General features: G+C 39.3%; 1 protein-coding gene and 1 long non-coding RNA gene across 5 annotated transcripts; one reads left to right on the forward strand and one right to left on the reverse strand.

Moving 5' to 3' along the window:
* Positions 1 to 4882: 4882 nt before the first annotated feature.
* On the reverse strand, positions 4883 to 8977 carry LOC109198248 (RING finger protein 145-like). Of its 4 annotated transcripts, XM_019353802.2 has the most exons (6): positions 8358 to 8861; positions 6918 to 6981; positions 6321 to 6468; positions 6081 to 6171; positions 5694 to 5927; positions 4883 to 5595 (listed from the first exon to the last, which is right to left on the reverse strand). In XM_019353802.2, the coding sequence occupies exons 4-6, from the start codon at positions 6099 to 6101 to the stop codon at positions 5110 to 5112; spliced, it is 741 nt and encodes a 246-aa protein (XP_019209347.1). In that variant the 5' UTR covers positions 6102 to 6171; positions 6321 to 6468; positions 6918 to 6981; positions 8358 to 8861; the 3' UTR covers positions 4883 to 5109. The 4 variants fall into 4 exon arrangements, with proteins under 4 accessions (XP_019209347.1, XP_019209343.1, XP_019209346.1 ...); XM_019353798.2 differs by lacking the exons at positions 6081 to 6171; positions 8358 to 8861 and adding an exon at positions 8895 to 8977; XM_019353801.2 differs by having other exon boundaries at positions 5694 to 6171.
* A 30-nt stretch (positions 8978 to 9007) lies between these two features.
* Positions 9008 to 13080, forward strand: LOC109198249 (uncharacterized). The gene is made up of 3 exons (XR_003218534.1): positions 9008 to 9030; positions 9250 to 9832; positions 12884 to 13080. It is a non-coding gene; the product is annotated as an uncharacterized LOC109198249 (long non-coding RNA).
* The last annotated feature ends 5911 nt before the right edge of the window (positions 13081 to 18991 follow it).

Below are 18991 nucleotides of genomic sequence, written 5' to 3' on the forward strand. Positions count from 1 at the left end.
AGTATTGCTGCCCTCTGCTGTTGCAGTACCTCACAGTCAGTTCAGTCACGTGATGCGTTGTCGCCAAAATGTACAAATAAATGAGACTTTTCAAAGAAACTGATTGTAATAGTTTTTTCAATACATTCTTTGTCTGCTCTTGACCTTACAAACTACACCCATTATTATTTGATTAACATTATTTTTGGTAAAATAACCAAGGCAATGACAGGCATAAAGTCCAAAAAAACAAATATGAAGCATTTTAACAGAAAAGAAATGGCACTGAGAGCCAGATTAAACAGAGCAGGTCCTAAAGCTGTGTTTGGACAAACTCAATGGACAAAAACAATTCATCTTAAACAAAAATCTGCAGGGAGTGTCGGGGAGAGCAGCCCCACAACTACAATTCATCTCTACACATCTGTCAGTCAGAGGCAACAGTATCGAACAGCAGTTCGAAAAAAAAAAGGAATGGTGTTGGTATTAAAATAAGAAGGTGTGTACAGAAAAGCCCTTAGGTTCACCTTTCAGAAGAACATGTGCAAAATACATCAAACTCTACATTTCATCTCTTTAAAAAAATAAACACAAAAAGTCAAAGCAGCGTTGGTCAGGTTTGATCCTACACTGATCGTGTATTCATTCTCAACCCTGCAGCCCACGCTTCCCAATGTCAAGAATATGGTCATTCATACCAGAGGTGTGGACTCGAGTCACATGACTTGGACTCGAGTTGGACTCGAGTCATTAATTTTATGACTTTAGACTTGACTTGAAAAAAGGTTGTAAGACTTGTGACTTGACTTGGACTTTTACACCAGTGACTTGGGACTTGAATTGGACTTGAACCTGTTTACTTGAAAAGACTTGATATTTTACCCAAATCTAAAATGTAACATACATATTATATAAAAAGTGCGGACCATTAATTCACTTTATTCATTCATTCATTCATTCTTACCACACTCCGTATGTATGTGAGCGTGGGCTGTAGCACAGCCAATCAAATTAACCAGATTTGAAAAAAACAAGAACAAAAACGCTCGAGCCAAAAATGCTTCCAAGAGTAATTTCTTTCGGGTACATAAACTACGAAGTAGTCAACAAAAAACGAAATGCAATATGCAAAACATGCAAGAAGAGAATCACAGACGGAGATGGAACAACTTCCAACTTTGTCCGACATTTGAAGTTGCATAAAGAACGGTAGGTGCTTTTTTTTTTTTTTTTTGCTACGATGAAATAGCTGACTTAGCTAACTTCATCTTATTAGCAAATGTTCTTCGGGCTACGTAGATGATACTGTGTGGCTTTAACAGGTATGATATGTTTGTCATGCTATTTTAAATCCGGTCCTGCAAGCGCATCCAAGAATAACATGCAACTTGTTAGCTCAGAATTGTCGGTGAATGGTGAGCAGGGTCCGTTTCAGAAAGTGGGTTCTGTAGCTGTACTCAGTCTCTCTCCGTCTCCTCCCCATCATTAACCCCGTAGATTTAACCCAGTTTAGACTGACAAATATTTATTTTACCATCACATCACAATTCAAAATCACTGTGTTTAATTTGCAATTAGTGTATGGTCGTGTTTAACCTTTGCATGTCTGAGCCAGGGAAAAAAATTTTTTTTGGTTAGAAAATCTGGCCCACCTTAGTGTGTAATTGAGTAGTCCTGCTATACATGGCCTTTTTCTTCTGTCATTTATGTCAATACATCAAATAAAATACATTGATCTTATATTATTAGCTGTTGTTTATTTGCAAAGGTTATTCTCAACAGGGATGCTAGACAAAAACGGCGTTTTCTACAGACAGCCTAGCATACGCTCTCCACTTGCGAGTGAAAAAAGAAAAAGAAAAAACACCCCTTCCCTATTGGTGTTAGAGTTTAGCATGTCAGCAAATCAAAAAAATGATAAGGCAACATGTGACATTTGGTTGTTTAGGGAGAAGGGGAAGTTTTTAGGAGTGACACCCGCGACGGAAAGCGGGCGAGCGAAAGAAAGAGAGAGAGAGTTTTCATATGTGAGACATTAGTGACGTTTAGCGTGTTTGGAGGCTATAGTTAGTTTGTTGTGTAGTTATTGTTTTGTATTGTGTGTCGGTTAGACTGCTGAATTTCATATTTGATCTAAAAAAGCTGTCAAAGGCAGATTCCAGTGTAAACGCTGTCTCCACATAGAAAACTGGACTGTTGCACCTCCAGTTGTCAGACCTGCAGAGTTTAGGCCTGTGGTGTTCTCCTCTGTCTTATACTGAACACAAACTACATTTTTTGGACTGGCACAAATAATTTGTGTGCCTTCTTATTTGATGCAGCACACCTGATTGTTCTGTAAATAGATTTAAATGGTTATATAAAAACGCCTGAGGCCTTGGCTGCATTTTTAGGTAAATAGTACCATATAACTTTGTTGTTTGCAAAACTTGTGCATAATTTTTAGAAATGTACAATTTCTATTTGCATTTCAAGTTATGAAAATGATTCGTTAAACATGTAAAAAAATATAACTTTTTTCTACTCGAATTCTGAATTTTTTGTCTGAATTTAGATCAACTGTGCTAATATAGTATACCAAAATGAAAAAAATAACTCAAATTTCAGATATTTGAGGTTGTGCTGTAAATAATGATACCAAACAAGGCAAGAAAAACATATTTTAAAAGTGAAATATAGAAGTAAAATCAAAAGTAGTCAAGAACGGCCAATTATACCCGGGACCCCAGAGGGTTAAAAAAAGACTTGAAAGGACTTGAAATTCAAAGTTTCGGACTTGGGACTTGACTTGAAAGTTGTCTGTCTTGACTTGCGACTTGACTCTGACTTGCTTGACTTTACTTGAGACTTGACTTGTGACTTGAGGATAAAGACTTGGGACTTACTTGAGACTTGCAAAACAATGACTTGGTCCCACCTCTGATTCATACTAATAAGACCTTTAATAATAGTGCTAGTAAGTAATACTGCTGAGCGCTAATTAATGCGTCTCCATGCTGAGCCCACTCCTAACAGTAGAGGGCAGCAGAGTGATCACACCAGCTTAAAAGATGCGTCATATAGACTGGAGAAGCAGCAACACTGGCTGGTCTCAGATCAGAGGGCTTGATTTCCCAGCAGCTTCTTATCCAAAAATTCTCTTTGCTCTCAGGCACGTGAAGAAACAAAGAAAGGAAACTTTGGAGAAACCAAGCTCTCGTCTTACTTATGTATATGTATATATATATATATTTATCAACACACCTCTGGTTTAATATAGATTACGTACAGAGCAACATTTGTGTTCATTACACACAAACAGATTGGGCCGTTTCCTCGTACACAGACATCAGAGGGTATTTGGTTGCCGACATCCACAGAACAGCTTTGGATCATTGCTAGTAAAAAATGACATTAGTGCAAATATAACCCCAAAAGAAAAAACACAAGGTAGAAAAAACACATTGGTTGCAAGGTTATAGCACACATGGGGACAAACACGTTCTGTGGTCAGAGTGGCAGCAAGGTCTACATATAAGTGTGCATCAGGACTTGGCATCCTAAAGTTATCAGTCTTTCACACTCGTTTCAAAGCATATTTCTTCCTTGCCGTGCTTCATCTGCTAAATGCAGTAGCAAAAAGAAAGAGTGTGTTTTTGTGGGGAAAAAAGAAGCTGTGGCTCAGTTTGCTGGTATCAACAATTTATGGAGTAAACTGACTGACGAGCAGGAAAACGCTAATGGTCTTAGAAAATACAGGGTCTCTAATGAAAGGAGCTGATTGGCTCCTGCCATCAGCAACCAACAATGTGAATGATTGGTTGATCTGTGAGTGAGCTAAGCTTGCAACGGTAAGCACGAGTGAGAACCATAAACTAGAGCTAATGAGGCCAAAATCCGAGCTCCTTTTCGGCTCTGTGGACTAATTTATACCTCGTCTCTCCATCTTCCCCTTAGTCCATTTGCAGCGTGTGACCTTAACAATAAAGTTGCTTTAACAGTAATACAAAAGTTTGGCGATGAGGAATAGAACAGTTTTTTTTTCTGCTGGGACCAGCCAAACAAGTCTGAATCAGATATTGAAGTAGTATAAAAGCAAAAGCTTGACACATGTAAGTTCTTCAATGTGAACCAAGAGTTCACACTGCACCCCTCAGCTAGGCCATACCATGTGTCCTCTGCTTAGCACCAGGCTTTAGGTCATGTGAATGTCAATAAACAACATTCAGTCTGCTAACGCTCAGTATTCACTAAATCACAACACTACTGACACCCAGCAGTGAAAAACAAAAAATGTGGAGAATTTCTAGACGTTATGAAATGTTAAGACTTTGTCACGGTATAAAATACAACCATCAGTAATCGATAGTCTGATCAATTTTTAGATAAATCGTGGCACCCAAACACTACGAAATATACAGCGGTGAAAGTTAAAGCTGTACAAACAAAGGCAGGAGCAACCATCGCCCTAAATGTCGGGCATCAAAAGGTAAGGGGTAAAAGCATGACTGTAGGGAGAAAAAAAGAAAGAAAAAGCCGTGATGGAAATCCGATTTTCACATTTTCTGGACATGGTGTAAAATTCCCAATTCATTCTGAGATGAGATTAGTGCATCCTGTTTTTGTATTAAATTTGAATCCCTGTGAAAGAACATGTGGAAAACAACTGCACCTGTGATGAAATCACTGCTGGCATGGGTTACACCTATCATGGGATACGTTTCACTGCTCCAAGACAACTGCCTAACGAGTACTAACATTTTGTAAAGCTGCGATCATTGTCCTCTTTTTTTACATTTTTTAATGCCGAGTGATGAATTTCTGCTTAGAGATTGTTTTAGATCATTTGAAACATAACATGGATATGAAGTTGGACATGATGGGAGAGCCAACAGCAAACAGCTGGACAAGTAGAATAGGGATTATTTAGATTGTGTAATTATATATGCATGTATGTATGTTGTGTGTGTGTTAAAATGGAGCTCAGGGGTTGAATGGAGGAGGAGGTGGAGGACGTGGAGGAGGTTCCACTGAATGGGGAGTTGGTGGGTTAGATTGTGATGATGGACCAGTAGAGTTTGCCTGGCTGTCCACAAGGGAGACTGATTTTAGCTGAGGGGGGGATTCGGGTTTAGCAGGGTTCGCCTCTGCTTAGGTCAGTACCTGTGAAGTTGGTTGGTGAAAGGTGGAGACAGAATGGCAGAGAGATGCAGGAGCGTCGGGTGTGTCTGATGTGTAAGAGGTAGAGAAAGAAGATGCAGAAGGGTGATCTGCAGGGGACTGGTGGAGCACAGAATCAGTTGCAAGAGGAGAAGAAGAACAAGAGGAAGATGATAATGGAGGTTTGACGATGGGCAGGGGAGCAGACATGCCAGTGGGGGAGGTGGAAGAGGAGGTTTCCCCTGCTGATGTGGCAGTTTCATTATCTCCCTCCTGCTTTACTGACGCTCCCTCTTTCCTGTCATCCAGTAGAGTGCCTTCTTCCTGTCCTGCAGGGTTCTGATTGGCTGCAGGTGTACCTCGGGTAGCTCCACCGTTAGTTGGTGATTGGCTCTTGGTTGTGAACGACAGAGAGGGCATCAGACAGCCAGCGTGGAAGAAATGACTGCACGGAGTGAACACAGCACTGGTCATGTCCTGGAACAAATCAAATTTCACATTAGCCTAGCTTTTAAAGCCCCAGATTAAGTCTGGGTCATGCATCCTCTTTAGATAAACATAAAAACTGTTCATACCTGGAAGCAGATAGCACAGATGTCATTATACTGCTCCAGCTGTGTATTGCTAGCTGTAGGGAGGCTTTTTATCTTGTTTACAGCATCTCTCCTGAACAGGAAGCTCTGCCAGCCCAGCTGGGCTCTGAGCCAGACGTTATAGTACGAGTGGACCAAGATGATGGTGCTTCCCATCACACTCCACTCGCCAAATACAGTCTCTGATACACCATAGCACACCACGCACACCGCAACCTGGTGAGGTAACAAATCACTGACAGTGAGGCAGAGACAGTGCTGATGCATTACATGACAGTGTCTGTTTACAGTCAGAACTTAGCAAAGAGTTGGTGTGTGTGTGTGTGTGACACATAGCAGAAACTCCAGCAATCTGTAGCTCCCATTTACACAATATATGACTTCATCCATGTTCTACACTGGAGCTTTACGAAACTCCTCCACCATGAAGAGAACAACAGATCAACAGAGTGCCAAGCACCTGGCGGTAGAGTGTTTCAGAGTTATTATGGAATTAAAAAACAAGCAAATATACATGTTTAATTATTATTGGGCTGAACTGTTTGGGTAGAGCAAGTTTAAACTATTTAATTTAACGTTTTTGCACACTGCGATGCGGTTGTGTGTTACCTGGAGAGAGGTGAGGATTGAGGAGGAGATGATGATGAGAAGCCAGAAGTCCATGTGGAAGAACTGGCAGATCATATAAGCCATGTACGCTGGAAAGATCAGCAGGAAGAGACAGAGAGAAACTGCACGGAAGTGCTTCCACAAACTCCTACGGGACGGGCAGCAAAACCAGCATATGAGAAAGCAGGCAGGTTGATAGCAGGCTTTGCAAACACACTTTCAGTCAGATTGATGTCAAAAAGACAAACTGCCTGTTTAGGAATGAAGAAAGAAGGACAGTACACCGTAGTATTACTTAATTTATGATGTTAGCATGAGTTGTACTGATGACCATAGATAATGAATTCTGTGATAATTAACTAACTGCCCATAGTTATTAATAGTTGTTTATGATCAGTAAAAATAAAACAAACAGTGGGACACAGAGTTTTCTTAAAAATAAACACATGAAAAAAGTCTTTGGTATATTATCTTAGTTGCCTCTAGATGCTCCCAGGGCTAGGACTATAGGACTATAGCTATCTCCAGCATGGACTGCAGGATGGAAGCAGCAACAATAAAGAGGACGATAGAGAGGAGGAAGGCTCTGTGGATGACCTGCAGCTCAATGAGGCCAGTTTGGACAGCAAGGATTAGCAAGGTGATAGCTTCAGTCATCCCCCTGCACAGAGAGGAAACACATTAGAGTTGACACACCACACAATTATATGCCTTGGCTTTGCATTCAAGTTGGAGATCATATACACGTTTATCCAGACTTGACCTTTGGGTATACAATGTCAATTATTTTATCCTATTAGACAGTTGTGTGAAATGCAGACATCCTTAAAGAATAGTTCTAGATATGTGTGTTTCCACACGAAGAGAGGTTGAAACAGACTAAACTAACACACACGTGTGTGTGTGTGTGTGTGTGTGTGTGTGTGTGCACGTGTGTGTGCGCGTGAATACAAAGCTAAAGCACGAAAATGAGTGCGACTGTTTGCGGATGGCACGTTATCTAAACACGGTGAAACAGCAAAGTCAGAGAAGAAGAACAAGCACCACAGCTAGCTCTGCGAGCCTGCTGCCAGTGTGAAATGACACATTTGTGGGCGCTTCCCATGGTGGCGGCATGAAAAGAAGAAAAGGAGAAAGGATGGATGAGTTGGTGCTTAGCGGTGTTGTGCTAAAAAAATGATCGTCTTCCAAAAACCGATCGCTCGTATTTAAACTGCTATAATAACTTGTTGGTCTATAATATGTGAAAACATATATCAAATGTATCCTTCACGGATGAAATCAAGTCATCTTGAGCCACAAACAACATTCCTATAACAAGGTAGAAGCTGCAATGAGTTTTTGGTAGTGACTTTTATATATGCTTTATTTATCTAGTTCCAAAAATGTGGTTGACGTTAAAAAAGAAAAGTGTTTGTTTGTTTTTTAAAAAGCGTAATCTGTGCAAGAGGACAGCAGATGTTGCAAGAAATCTAAGAATAGTTGTTTAAAGTTATTTGAAGTGGACAAAGAGGATAAGGCGTTTGTAAACCCTGTTGAGGGAAGTCTATCTAGCAAGATATGTAAAGATATTGGAGATTAAAAAAAGCCCCTAGGGAAACATAGGAAATAATTATTTGTCAGGCAATGACTTGTTGGCAGAAGAAGAGTGGTCCTTGGTAGCCATGACAAGAAGGAGGTCCCATAAATGGGGCTGGGCTGTTTGTTGCTGGCAGGTAAAAGAAAAAACACAGAGAAAAATGAAAATCAGGGGAAGTCTAGGCCTTGGAATTTTCACTCCAAGGTCCCCTGCCTGGACCTCCCCCTAGCAGATGAACATAGAGAGGTAGGGTAGGTGAGCCTAGGGCTCGAACCCAGGCCTCTATGTTACTAAGCTGCTAGCCCGCCACATGTCGCCACATGACGGGCAAACAAAAGCGGGAAAATTCCTCTATTTAAAGACCACAACGCGCACATCACGCACCCAGCCTTTTGGAAATGAGCTGGAGACCAGGCATTTTTGCACTCCAATACTTAGTAAATTTCACACACTCACACCTGATTTTTTCCCTGCACACCTCTTTGGTTTGGGCCTGTTTTCTTCCTTCGTTGATATATGTGTAACTGATACATGAGATTGGCCCTTACCGCTGTATGGACTGATATATAGGGTGCCTTAAAGGCCGCCTTAAAACTAAGTGTTTCCCTGAGCTTTTAATTGCGGCTTGAAAAAAGTAAAAAGAAATGAAAAAAAGAGAGAGAGAGAAAAATGGAGGCAGGCTTGAGCTTCGTCTTTCACTCTGGGCCTACCCTGCTGTAGCAGACGGACTACTATCAGAGACTCGAACTAGGGTCGTTAAACTCTGGAGTCCGAATGCTGGCCTCTTAACGCTGTACACCACTCAGCAGGGCGAGTAAACTTTGGAAAAAAAGGACATTTATCTTTTGTTCTTCAATTTTTTATTTTTTTTTGTTATCGTTTTTCTAAATCTATTAAGCTTCTTGTGCAATATTGTTCCACACAAATTACACATGGACACCTAGCTATTTTTTTATTGGCATTCACAAGATGGGACTGGATGTTGGACGGCTTACCAAAGCCTTCCTGCTACCCGAATCCCTGCTTGGAAACCTGCTGGCCGCGGCAGCACCATGTTTTCACCACACTCTTCCGCTTCAGCTGTCTTTTTGCCTCATGGCTATACCCACACTGACCACTCCTTCAATGAAGGTAAATACAAGCAGGTCATTCTGAAAAACACACACAGCTTATCATCTTATCCTTCTACAACACCTAAAAGCACTCTGTTCATTTCTTCGCTAGATTAGCCGCTAGCATACACGCTGCTGTGTTAGAGGCTTGTTGCTACCTAGTTAGCCATGCTGCACACCTGTTACTCTGTATTTGTCAATGATTCAGCACTCCTTCGGTTTTGTTATCCATTTTTAGACAGTAATGAGATCATCTGCACACTCCACAGAGCTCCAGAGTTACTGTTCATAGCAAAAGTGTAATGCTGTCCTTGGAGATTTTCACCTAAGACTGTGAGTGTGAGTGTGTAATGGATTTCAAAGTGTTTAAGTGTTCAGAGCACTCTACAGCCTGGTAAGGTGGCAAGTTTGAAAAGAGCAGCAGAAGGTATCAGTACTGTAGTGTAACTTGTTCTTTTCCTTTCCTAACAGTGAACAGAGTGCCGATTATTATCGACAGCTACGTCCACCCGGGGTGAAAGTAGTGTGGGAGACCATCAGGACCCAGCTGGGTTTCCTTGGTCCAGAGGTTTGGAGAAACCTCTTCCTTTTCTTTCATCACAGCTGTCCTGTGCCAGATGTTCTGTTGACCCACTGAGAGAGGCGTGTTTGAGAAAGATCAGGAAGACTGAAGCTCATGGTAGGAATGAAGGAGGACCTTGTGAGCTCCACCAGCAGCTCCCTCACAAGGAACTGTTCACAAGTCCACTGCAGGCACGCCCCAGAAGATGGATAAAGGCAGCGTTTCATGAAGACACTGGAACCAATCTATCTTCATAACAGTGAGTTTTATCAACAGGTCATATGCTCTTGAGACATAGTCTGGCGATAGCGATTATACACAAATTGTGGGTGTGTTTAAATTGTAGCAGCTATGTGGTGTAGCTTATAGCAACATGTACTGTGTGCTCTGGATGCTTTGTAGGTGAAAGCAGCATAGTTCACTACAAAAAGCTTTCATGGTCAACATTCTGCCTCTATAAAGCAAAAATGTATCAGGAATTCATAGATCAAACTTTATGAGTCCCTCGGTGGGTTCAGCCTATCATGCATTTTAATCTCCTTTCCAATAAACACAGAGTGACATGATTTGAAAGTTGAAATTGTTTCCAATTAACCAACTTGTTTCATTTGAGTTTATCTGATAAAAAAAATGCTGGTAAGTAAGCTTGTTGCAGTATTGGATGTAAATTGTGTATGCTGCTGAAATATCTAACAGACCAAAATCTTTTCAGTGGTGAATGATATTAGGAAAAGCCGTAGATCTTGTTTTCTAACTGCATTGTAAGTAGCAGACAATGAGGGATGGCGTTCAGCTGCAGTTAAAGAGGCTAATGTTACAGCCGTACCCAAGCTGCCCCCTGCCTTTGGCCACACAGCTGTGTAAATACATTTGGCGAGGTGGCTTTTGGTCTGACTGTAGACTGAGTTTAAATGACAGTTGCACTTGCACTGGGTGACTGATCTCCATTTCCTGGACAGTAAAAGCAGGGTTCCCTTCTTGGAGTTAGTCAAGTCAGATTTTAGGGTAAGTTAAAGAGGTTGTTGTCTATATTATGCTAAATGCTCATGCCTCCATGGATAATGCTGCAGTTTCCCAGACATGGATTAAGCCTAGTGCTAGGCTTAAAGTTGTTTAAATGGAGGTCTTCACTGAATTATTCTTTTAATCTGGGACTAGAAATAACCCATATCTGGGAAACCCTTTGAAAACATCTTTAGTAGGCATTATAAAAAAAACAAACTTGCTGAAGTGCATTTTTAGAATAATTTGAAACATGAATTCTGTCCATGATTACTTTCAAGCAGACTTCTTCTAAAATTGCAAGGGTCATAGTTGCCTCGGTCTGTCATAGCGTTCGATGTCTGTACTTTAGCCCAGACAGATCTGTGTTAAACCACTGTGAGATATCGGTCATCTGTGTGCTTGTGCAAGTGTGTCTGAAACTGGGGGACCTGATCATAAATGTGTGTCTCCATTGAGCTACAAGTGATCAAAGAAAAGTGCTTCAAAGTGTTGGTTCTGGCATATAAATGAGACAGACCCCAGTGAAATTTAACTGGGGTGATGGGTAAAAATGAACTCCTACCACAGGAAGGCAGCAGCTCTGCTGTCTGTAGAGACAAGGTCAGAGTTTCAGACCGTCAATCATTTAGGGATGAAAAGTAATCTTTGCCTAAATGTAATAGTTGATTGCACTGCAGCACAGCTTTCTTGATGAGGAAGAGCAGCTGTGCTGTGATGTCAGCTTCAGCTGCCCAGCATGCACACCTGAAATGTTGGTGGTTTCAGTTGATGGGAAGAGAAAGCTATATCACTTCAGCAAAACGAAAGGTGCTCATTGTCGATGTTCTTTGTTTTTGTGTCTTTATGCATATATTTCTATATACCTTCCATGGTTAGACTTTATTGTTTCTCTGATGTTGCTCTGATGGCCGTGACTTTTTTGATGGCGTCTTTGTTGCTGAATAGGGCTGCCACGATTAGTCGACTAGTCACGATTACGTCGACTATCAAATCGTCGACGACTGATTTAATAGTCGACGCGTGGTTTGAAGCTTTGTAAGATCACAAAAGACGCAGGAATAAGTAGTAGGATTTAAGAGTGTAATAACGGACTGAAACAGAAGATGGCAGCACTGCATGTACAAGGATGCCAGCTGCCGTTACACTCCGAAGAAGAAGCAGCAGTGTCCCAGAATTCATAGCGCGGCCCTGCTCAGTTTCAACAATGGCGGCAGCTAGTTAGTTTTAATATTACTCTTATTAATCTTTCTGGGTCACAAAATAAACGTTAACATATTTCAGGCGAGAATGTAGCTGTGTAAACCTCAAATATCTGCTCAGTTTATCAAGACACCGCATATTTTCAAAAGCGCTCCGACGTTTTCGGAGACGTCTGTTACCCACTAGCTCGATAGCTAGCCGGGGGCAAGGCTCACTAGAGCCCGTGAGAACACCGGACTCCAAGCAAATCGTTTTCAAACGCACCACCGTCTTTCGCTACTCAGGTTGAACATATATAAGTCAGTTAGATAACTAAAAATGTTATTGTTTGGCCTTTTTTTTTTTTTTAGTATTTTATTTGTTCCTGAGTAAATCGGTTTGGCTGAGATTAAAGTTATAGTTCATACACGGCCGAATAAACGTCAAGCAGACAACTGATTATCAGAAGTGTGAGATGTTCAGAATATACTCCGGTGTCCCGTTATATTTTAGATAGCAAGGAGTTTATTAAACTTTACCGAAACAATCTGTAAATCTCATTAAATTTAATAAACTATCATCTTGTCTTTATTTTAGTTAGCACATACCCTAAACCAGGGGTGCCCAATCCTAGTCCTCGAGAGCTACTGTCCTGCAGCTTTTAGATGCATCCCTACTCCAACATAGCTGAATCAAATGGTTTGATGACCTCTTCAGCATGTCATCAAGTTTGGCAAAGGCCTGATAACAAGACATTCATTTGATTCAGGTGTGTTGGAACAAGGATGAATCTAAAAGCTGCAGGACAGTAGCTCTCGAGGACTAGGATTGGGCACCCCTGCCCTAAACACTTAAAACTGTAAGCTAATGTTATATAAGAGCAGATGCTGCTGGTGCAATAAGCTGTACGTTTTACGTCCAATGGATGCATGATCCGATTAGTCGACTAATCGCAAAAATAATCGGTGACTAGTTGACTATCAAAATAATTGTTTGTGGCAGCCCTAGTGGACTTTGATTCCAAGTTAATACTAGCTAGTGTTTCTCACTGGTTTTTGGGCGGTGGAGTAAAAGGGATTGGTTGCTGGCTGTTTGTAATGTTAGCCTTGTCTTTGCTTTCTTACAGGCAGGATAAAGACATGGTGATAAATGAGTGTGTGGGCCGTCTGCTGAGGACCAGGAGCTCAGGACACTCAGACGGGGGCGTCGCAGCAGGAGTCACCGCGCACCACAATCCTCTGCTGTTCGGAGATGTCACACTCCTGCCTGCACATAGAAACCACAGTGAAGTCAAAGTTCCACCTGCACCTCCACCTGTTCTTGCAACAGCATGAACACTGACAGAGGTGAGACAGCAGAAGAGTTTTTTTTTTTTTTTTTTTTTTTTTTTTTTATTTTGAGAGGTTATTTTTTATTTTTATTTTTTTTATTGTACAATGTACCAAAATACATCGCAGAACTTAAGCAGATCCATCCAAAAATGTACAATTATGGGTGATGAGGAACGAAGCAGCCATCAATCAGAAAAGAAAGGAAAGGCACAGTAATAGAAGTCTCCAGCAGCAAACAATTATCTTAATGTCCTTCCTTATAAAGTAAGATATAACTAAATCAAAAGAAAAGTAATACTAAGAAAAAAAACAAAACAAAAAAAAAACAACAACAACAAACAAACACAGAAAAAAGAAAAAAAAAACGGAGAACGTACAGTCCACGCACATACAGTCTATCTACATTAGCTTAGAAGCTGCATCAAAAATCAAGTAAGGTGTGAGCTTTATTAACATTACATTTGTCTAATGAAGCCTTCAATAAAGAGACTTCATTTTTAAAAGCAGCAAAGATCGGAGTAATTTCAAGAAGCGACATTTATGAATGAAGAATTTTGCGACTATAAATAGGTTGTTAATCCCAAGTTCTATTTTCTTATTTTCTGTTTGTAGGCCAACTCTAATTACTTGAAAGGTTAGAGAAGGGCAGTCAATATTTTAGAAGTTAACCAGTACTGGAAACCATCCCAAAAGATCTGATGCTTTCACATGAGTAGAAAAGGTGCTCTGTAGTCTCAATATCAGTGTTGCAAAATGTGCATGTGTTCGTATCTATATTGAATTTCTTGTGAAGATAATCCTTGGACGGGTATATGGCATTTAACACTTTAAAGTGAATTTCTTTAGCTTTTGGCGGAATTGGAAAGGAAAGATACTTGGTCAAAAACCTAAAGTTATAATCTTTAAATAAATATTTTCTTGTTAATTGAGAAGGAAAAGTTGCTTGGTTAAAATTGTCCTTAAAAATTTGTTATTGCAAGTCTTTCCTTTAAATTGACGATCATCAATAAATAAGGATGGTTCACGGATTATAAAGGAAGAATAGGTTAAACTGGCTTTAGTCATCTGAATCATTGCAGGGGGAATGGCTTTCACAACTTTAATGAATTTACTTTGAGTACATACTAAGCCATAATTATCAATAAATTTATTATACGATAATACATTGCCGTCATTGTCTAAAAGGTGTAGAACGGTCCAAATTCCGTGGTCCATCCAATCCTTATAAAAGAAGGATTTTCTTTTATCAATATACATCGGTTGTTCCAGATCGAATTTGTATGTGGAGAAAAATTGTGCTTATAAATCATTTCCAGTACTGGAGAACCTGTTTATGAAAATTGGATAATTTAATTGGTAATTTGGAGATTTCAAAATCACACTTTAAGAGAAATTCAATGCCACCAAGCTTCTCAAAATTACTTTTGGAAATAAAACCAAATATATTTAAATTATTTATGAAAGACTGCAACCATTTAAGTTTGATGGAACCATCCAATGCTTCAAAATCAATCACATTCAATCCGCCTTCTTCTAAAGACTTCACTACATCATTCTTCCTAATATAATGTTGCTTATTTCTCCAAATATAATTAAAGTTAATTGATTTATATTCTTGATTAGTTTATTGGAAATATATAAACATTGAGATGGATAAATCAGTCGCGAAATACCTTCTGTTTGGTAAGTAGGACACGTCCAAAGATGGAAAGGTCTCTTGTAACCAGCTGATTAGGATCTTTTTAGATTTTGGGTAATATGCTCAAGATTTAGGATTTCTCTATTATTTATATTCTTTGAGATATATACCCAAATATTTAATTTCAGTTTTACAGCTATATTAAGAGAATGCTGGGTTTTCCATCATGAATAGTTAATATTTCACATTTTCTATATTCAGATACAAACCAGAGGCCTTTGAAATAGTGAAATTTCATTTAGTGCGAGAGAACCTGTAACATGTTCTTTAAAAACAGTGTAGTATCATCTGCTAGCTGACTTATAATCAGTGGGCTCCCATCAAGTTCAGTGGTTGAATATTTGGATTGTGTTTATGAAAATAGCCAAGAGTTCTGTTACAATAATGAAAAGTAGCGGAGAAGCTGGACACCCCTGACGGATTCCTCGACTAATGTTAAATCGTTTAGATGTTCCAAAAGGTAAAGAATAGAACTATTGATATCGGAGTATAACAAAGAAATTAAATCTATGAATTTTTTACCAAACCAAAATACTGTAAAGCTTAAAAATAAAAGGATGTTCGACCGTATCAAATGCTTTATAGAAGTCTAAAAAAAGAATCACACCATCATCTTCAATTAAGTGATTATAGTCCAATAAATCCAAAACTAATCTAATATTATTGTGGATAGAACGATTCTTAAGGAACCCAGATTGTGTTTCACTAATAATCGATCTAAACCGTCCTTTAATCTATTTGCAAAAACATGAGCAAGAATTTATAATCTGTATCAATAGAGTAATTGGACGTAAATATCGATTAATCTTTTATCTTACCAGGTTAGGAATAGGGAGATAAGACCCTGTTTCATTGTCGTGCTAATGATCATTGCTAATGATTCCCTAATAGTTTTGAAGAAAAATTCTTTTACTTCTTTCCAGAAGAATTATAGAAGATGCAGTCAAGCCGTCTGACAGGAGCTTTGTTCATTTCAGTTTGTTTAAGGCTTGATCTAATCATCCATTAATATGTCAGAATCACAAAATTTCTCTAAATACAGACGATTTTTGGAAATAAGGTTCAATCTGATCAAAAAAGGCATTGAGTCAGTAGTTAATATTTAGATGAGTATAATTTGAATAGAACATAGTATTTCTTCTCTATAGTCTTATGATTTTGCATTCTCCATTTACAATTAAGGTATTAATAGATTTCTTCTCTTGCCTCCGTTTCTCCAGATTGTAGAAATATGAATACTCTTTTCACCTTCTTCTATCCATTTTGCACGAGCTCTAATGTATGCTCCATGAGCCTTTTTCTTGTATAGATCATCTAATTGAGCCTGTAAAGACAGTAGGGATTTCTTATCAGCCTCTGACATAAACTGTCTATTACAATAGTTATTTATATTGTAGAGTAATTTACTTTCATACTCTTTTTGTTGTTTACTTGCCATTTTACTAAACGTAATTGAAAATTCTCTAACTTTAAACTTAAAAAATTCCCATCTGTTTGTGTAAGTACCAATTGTTCCATCATTGTAAATTTTATGGATGAGAGCTTTAATCATCTTAACATACCCATCATCAATTAACAGATCTGCATTAAATTTCCAGTAATCTTTTTTAAATTGTGTTTATTTTCAGGGTTAAGTTTAAGAGTAATAGTACTGTGATCTGTCAGCGGGGCTGCTGAGATAGACACATGTGAAACATATCTATACAATATAGACGAGCCCAACCAAAGATCTATTCTGGACATATTATTACCATTTGGTTTAATCCAAGAGAATTGAGTGACTCCAGGATTTTTCTCTCTCCATATGTCACTTAAATTGTTTGAGTTAATGAAATTTGATAAAGTTGGATTCCACTGATTAATACCATATCTAGGAGGGTTTCTATCCTGCCATTCATTTGGAACAAGATTAAAGTCACCACCTAATAATACATGGTCTGTGTGGTATAGAAGTTTATACTCGGAAAGAACATCTGTTATTTTTTCCAGCATGACCTTATTTAGAGTAGGAGAGGAGTACCCATAAACATTTACTAGAATCACAGATGAACCATCAATATTCAATACAACTGCAAGCCAGTGCCCTGAAACATCAGCCTGAAAAGTCACGACCTTCCCTGGACATCGGTAGAAACAGAGAGCTACTCCAGCAGAGTGTTAGATCCATGGCTGAAAAGGATTTTATCACCCATTGATTTGACCAGAAGGTGACATCAGTGTCACTTGAATGAGTTTCTTGTAGTAAGACACAATTCGCTTTTAGCCCTTTGATAAACATAAACATTGCTTTCCTTTTAACATTATCCCTGAGACCTCTAACATTCAACGACACAAAGGATAAACACGTGCGTAGCATTAAAAATAAACAAAAAAAAAAAGGTTCAAAGTATTATAATATCAAACTTAACTATGTACAAAAAAATTTTTAGTTTACTTTCCTGTTTAGGGAAAGGTGAAAGAAGAGCGGTGCGGCAACTCCCATCCCATTCAAAACTGTCAAGCGTCCCTCTTTAGGTAGAGTTCAGAGAACAAGTAAAAGTGAAACAGCCTTCAGCCGTCCGCCAGAACGCGACGGCCGTTAATATAGCCGACAGCTCCTCTGTAGTAAGCCTTCTCCCCGCATTTCTGGCTTGTAAAATTTTCGGCCAAACTTTCTCCCGTTCCAGACGATCCTCCTTCGTCAAATCCTCGGCAAAACGGATTTTTTCCGTCTCACAAATCTGAGCGTTTTTGGACTTCTTCCATATTCCATCTCGATGTAGGCGCTTCGTGAACTGAATCATGACTTGGCGATTTTGCCCTCTTCTTTCCTTCCAATCCAGTGCACAGTGTCGACGATGTACTCCATATTATCAGACCATTCTGGGGCTATCTTGGCGAGAATTTTAATCACCTCTTTTCTGATATCTTCGCCCATACCTTCTTTCATTCCTTTAATCCTTAATTCCACCTTCGTGAATACCGGTCTCGTTCTCTTGCCTTTTCTTTGAGCTCATCAACTTCTCCTAAAGTTGAGGCTTCCTTCTCCAAACCCGCAATTTCTTTACAATCACGGACTTCAGCTGCATTGAACTCGATAGATTCAACAAGATTGGCAATCAACGAGGCATTCTCCGATAGTTTGTTGTTAATGTCCGCCATTTTATCATCTTGTTATCAAATCTCACGTGGAGAGCTTGAATAGCTGCCAGAATGTCACTTGTTGTGGGACTAGGTCTAACAACCTTACTCGAATGATCACTAAGCAAGTCATTCATTTCCTCTAGATTTCTTTTTTCCCCTCCGTCACTTTCAAGCTCCACGTCTGAAAGGCAGTAATCGTGGTCATCCGTAGCTGAAGCCAAATCTTGTATCTTATCATTCTGGAAGACTTTTCCATTTTGTCCTTCTTCTGTTTTTTTGGCATCTTTGTAAAGTTAGGTAAGATTTTTGAGGGAACAAAGCGTCAAAAAAGAGAGGATAAAAGGTACCTTGCACCAGAGCTAAATTAAGGACAGCCGCTTAGTCCGCCATCTTGGCGTCAGACAGCAGAAGAGTTTTTGTCTATTTTTTGTTTTGTTTGTTTTTTACTAAGTTAAGGAATTAAGTGAAGAAGAGTGATTAAATAAATTGTTTCTTGCAGTTTTGATTTAATGATTGTGTTAGGATTATTTCAGAACATGTTTAGAGGATCTTTTGTAAGCCTGTATTCCTTTAAAAAGAAGGGAAGCACTTCTTCATTCTACAGAAAAGGTGACACATTACAGATGAGTTCATAAAAACCACAGTGAGCCAGTTGGATAAACAGCAGCCTAATCAGACTTCTGCAGAGTCTCAAAGTTTTTTGGAGTCTGCTTCTTGTGTCCAACAGGACGAATTCTGTCCATAACAAAGGATTTGAAAATGTACCCATTTTTGTGTTCGTTTAACTTTTGCTGATCTGACACCACTTGTGCCAAAAATCCGGACAAATGTCATTTACCAAGGAGCAAATCTGAGCCAAATAGACTGATCATTTTTTTCACGTGGCGTCTCATCAGAGGACACTTTTCCTTTCCAAGCTCCTGAGAACTGGCAGAAAAATCCTGGAAGCGCTGTCTGAATTCTGTTTCGAGACATTAATCACAGACACATATTCCTTTTTTAGCAGAAAGGTTGCCTGTGGATAAGCAGTTCTGGTCTTGGACATGTGGGGAAGTGCACAACGCTGAAGTTGCGCAGTTGT

This window comes from Oreochromis niloticus, unplaced genomic scaffold (genome assembly GCF_001858045.2).
Source record: "Oreochromis niloticus isolate F11D_XX unplaced genomic scaffold, O_niloticus_UMD_NMBU tig00008474_pilon, whole genome shotgun sequence".
NCBI lineage: Eukaryota > Metazoa > Chordata > Actinopteri > Cichliformes > Cichlidae > Oreochromis > Oreochromis niloticus.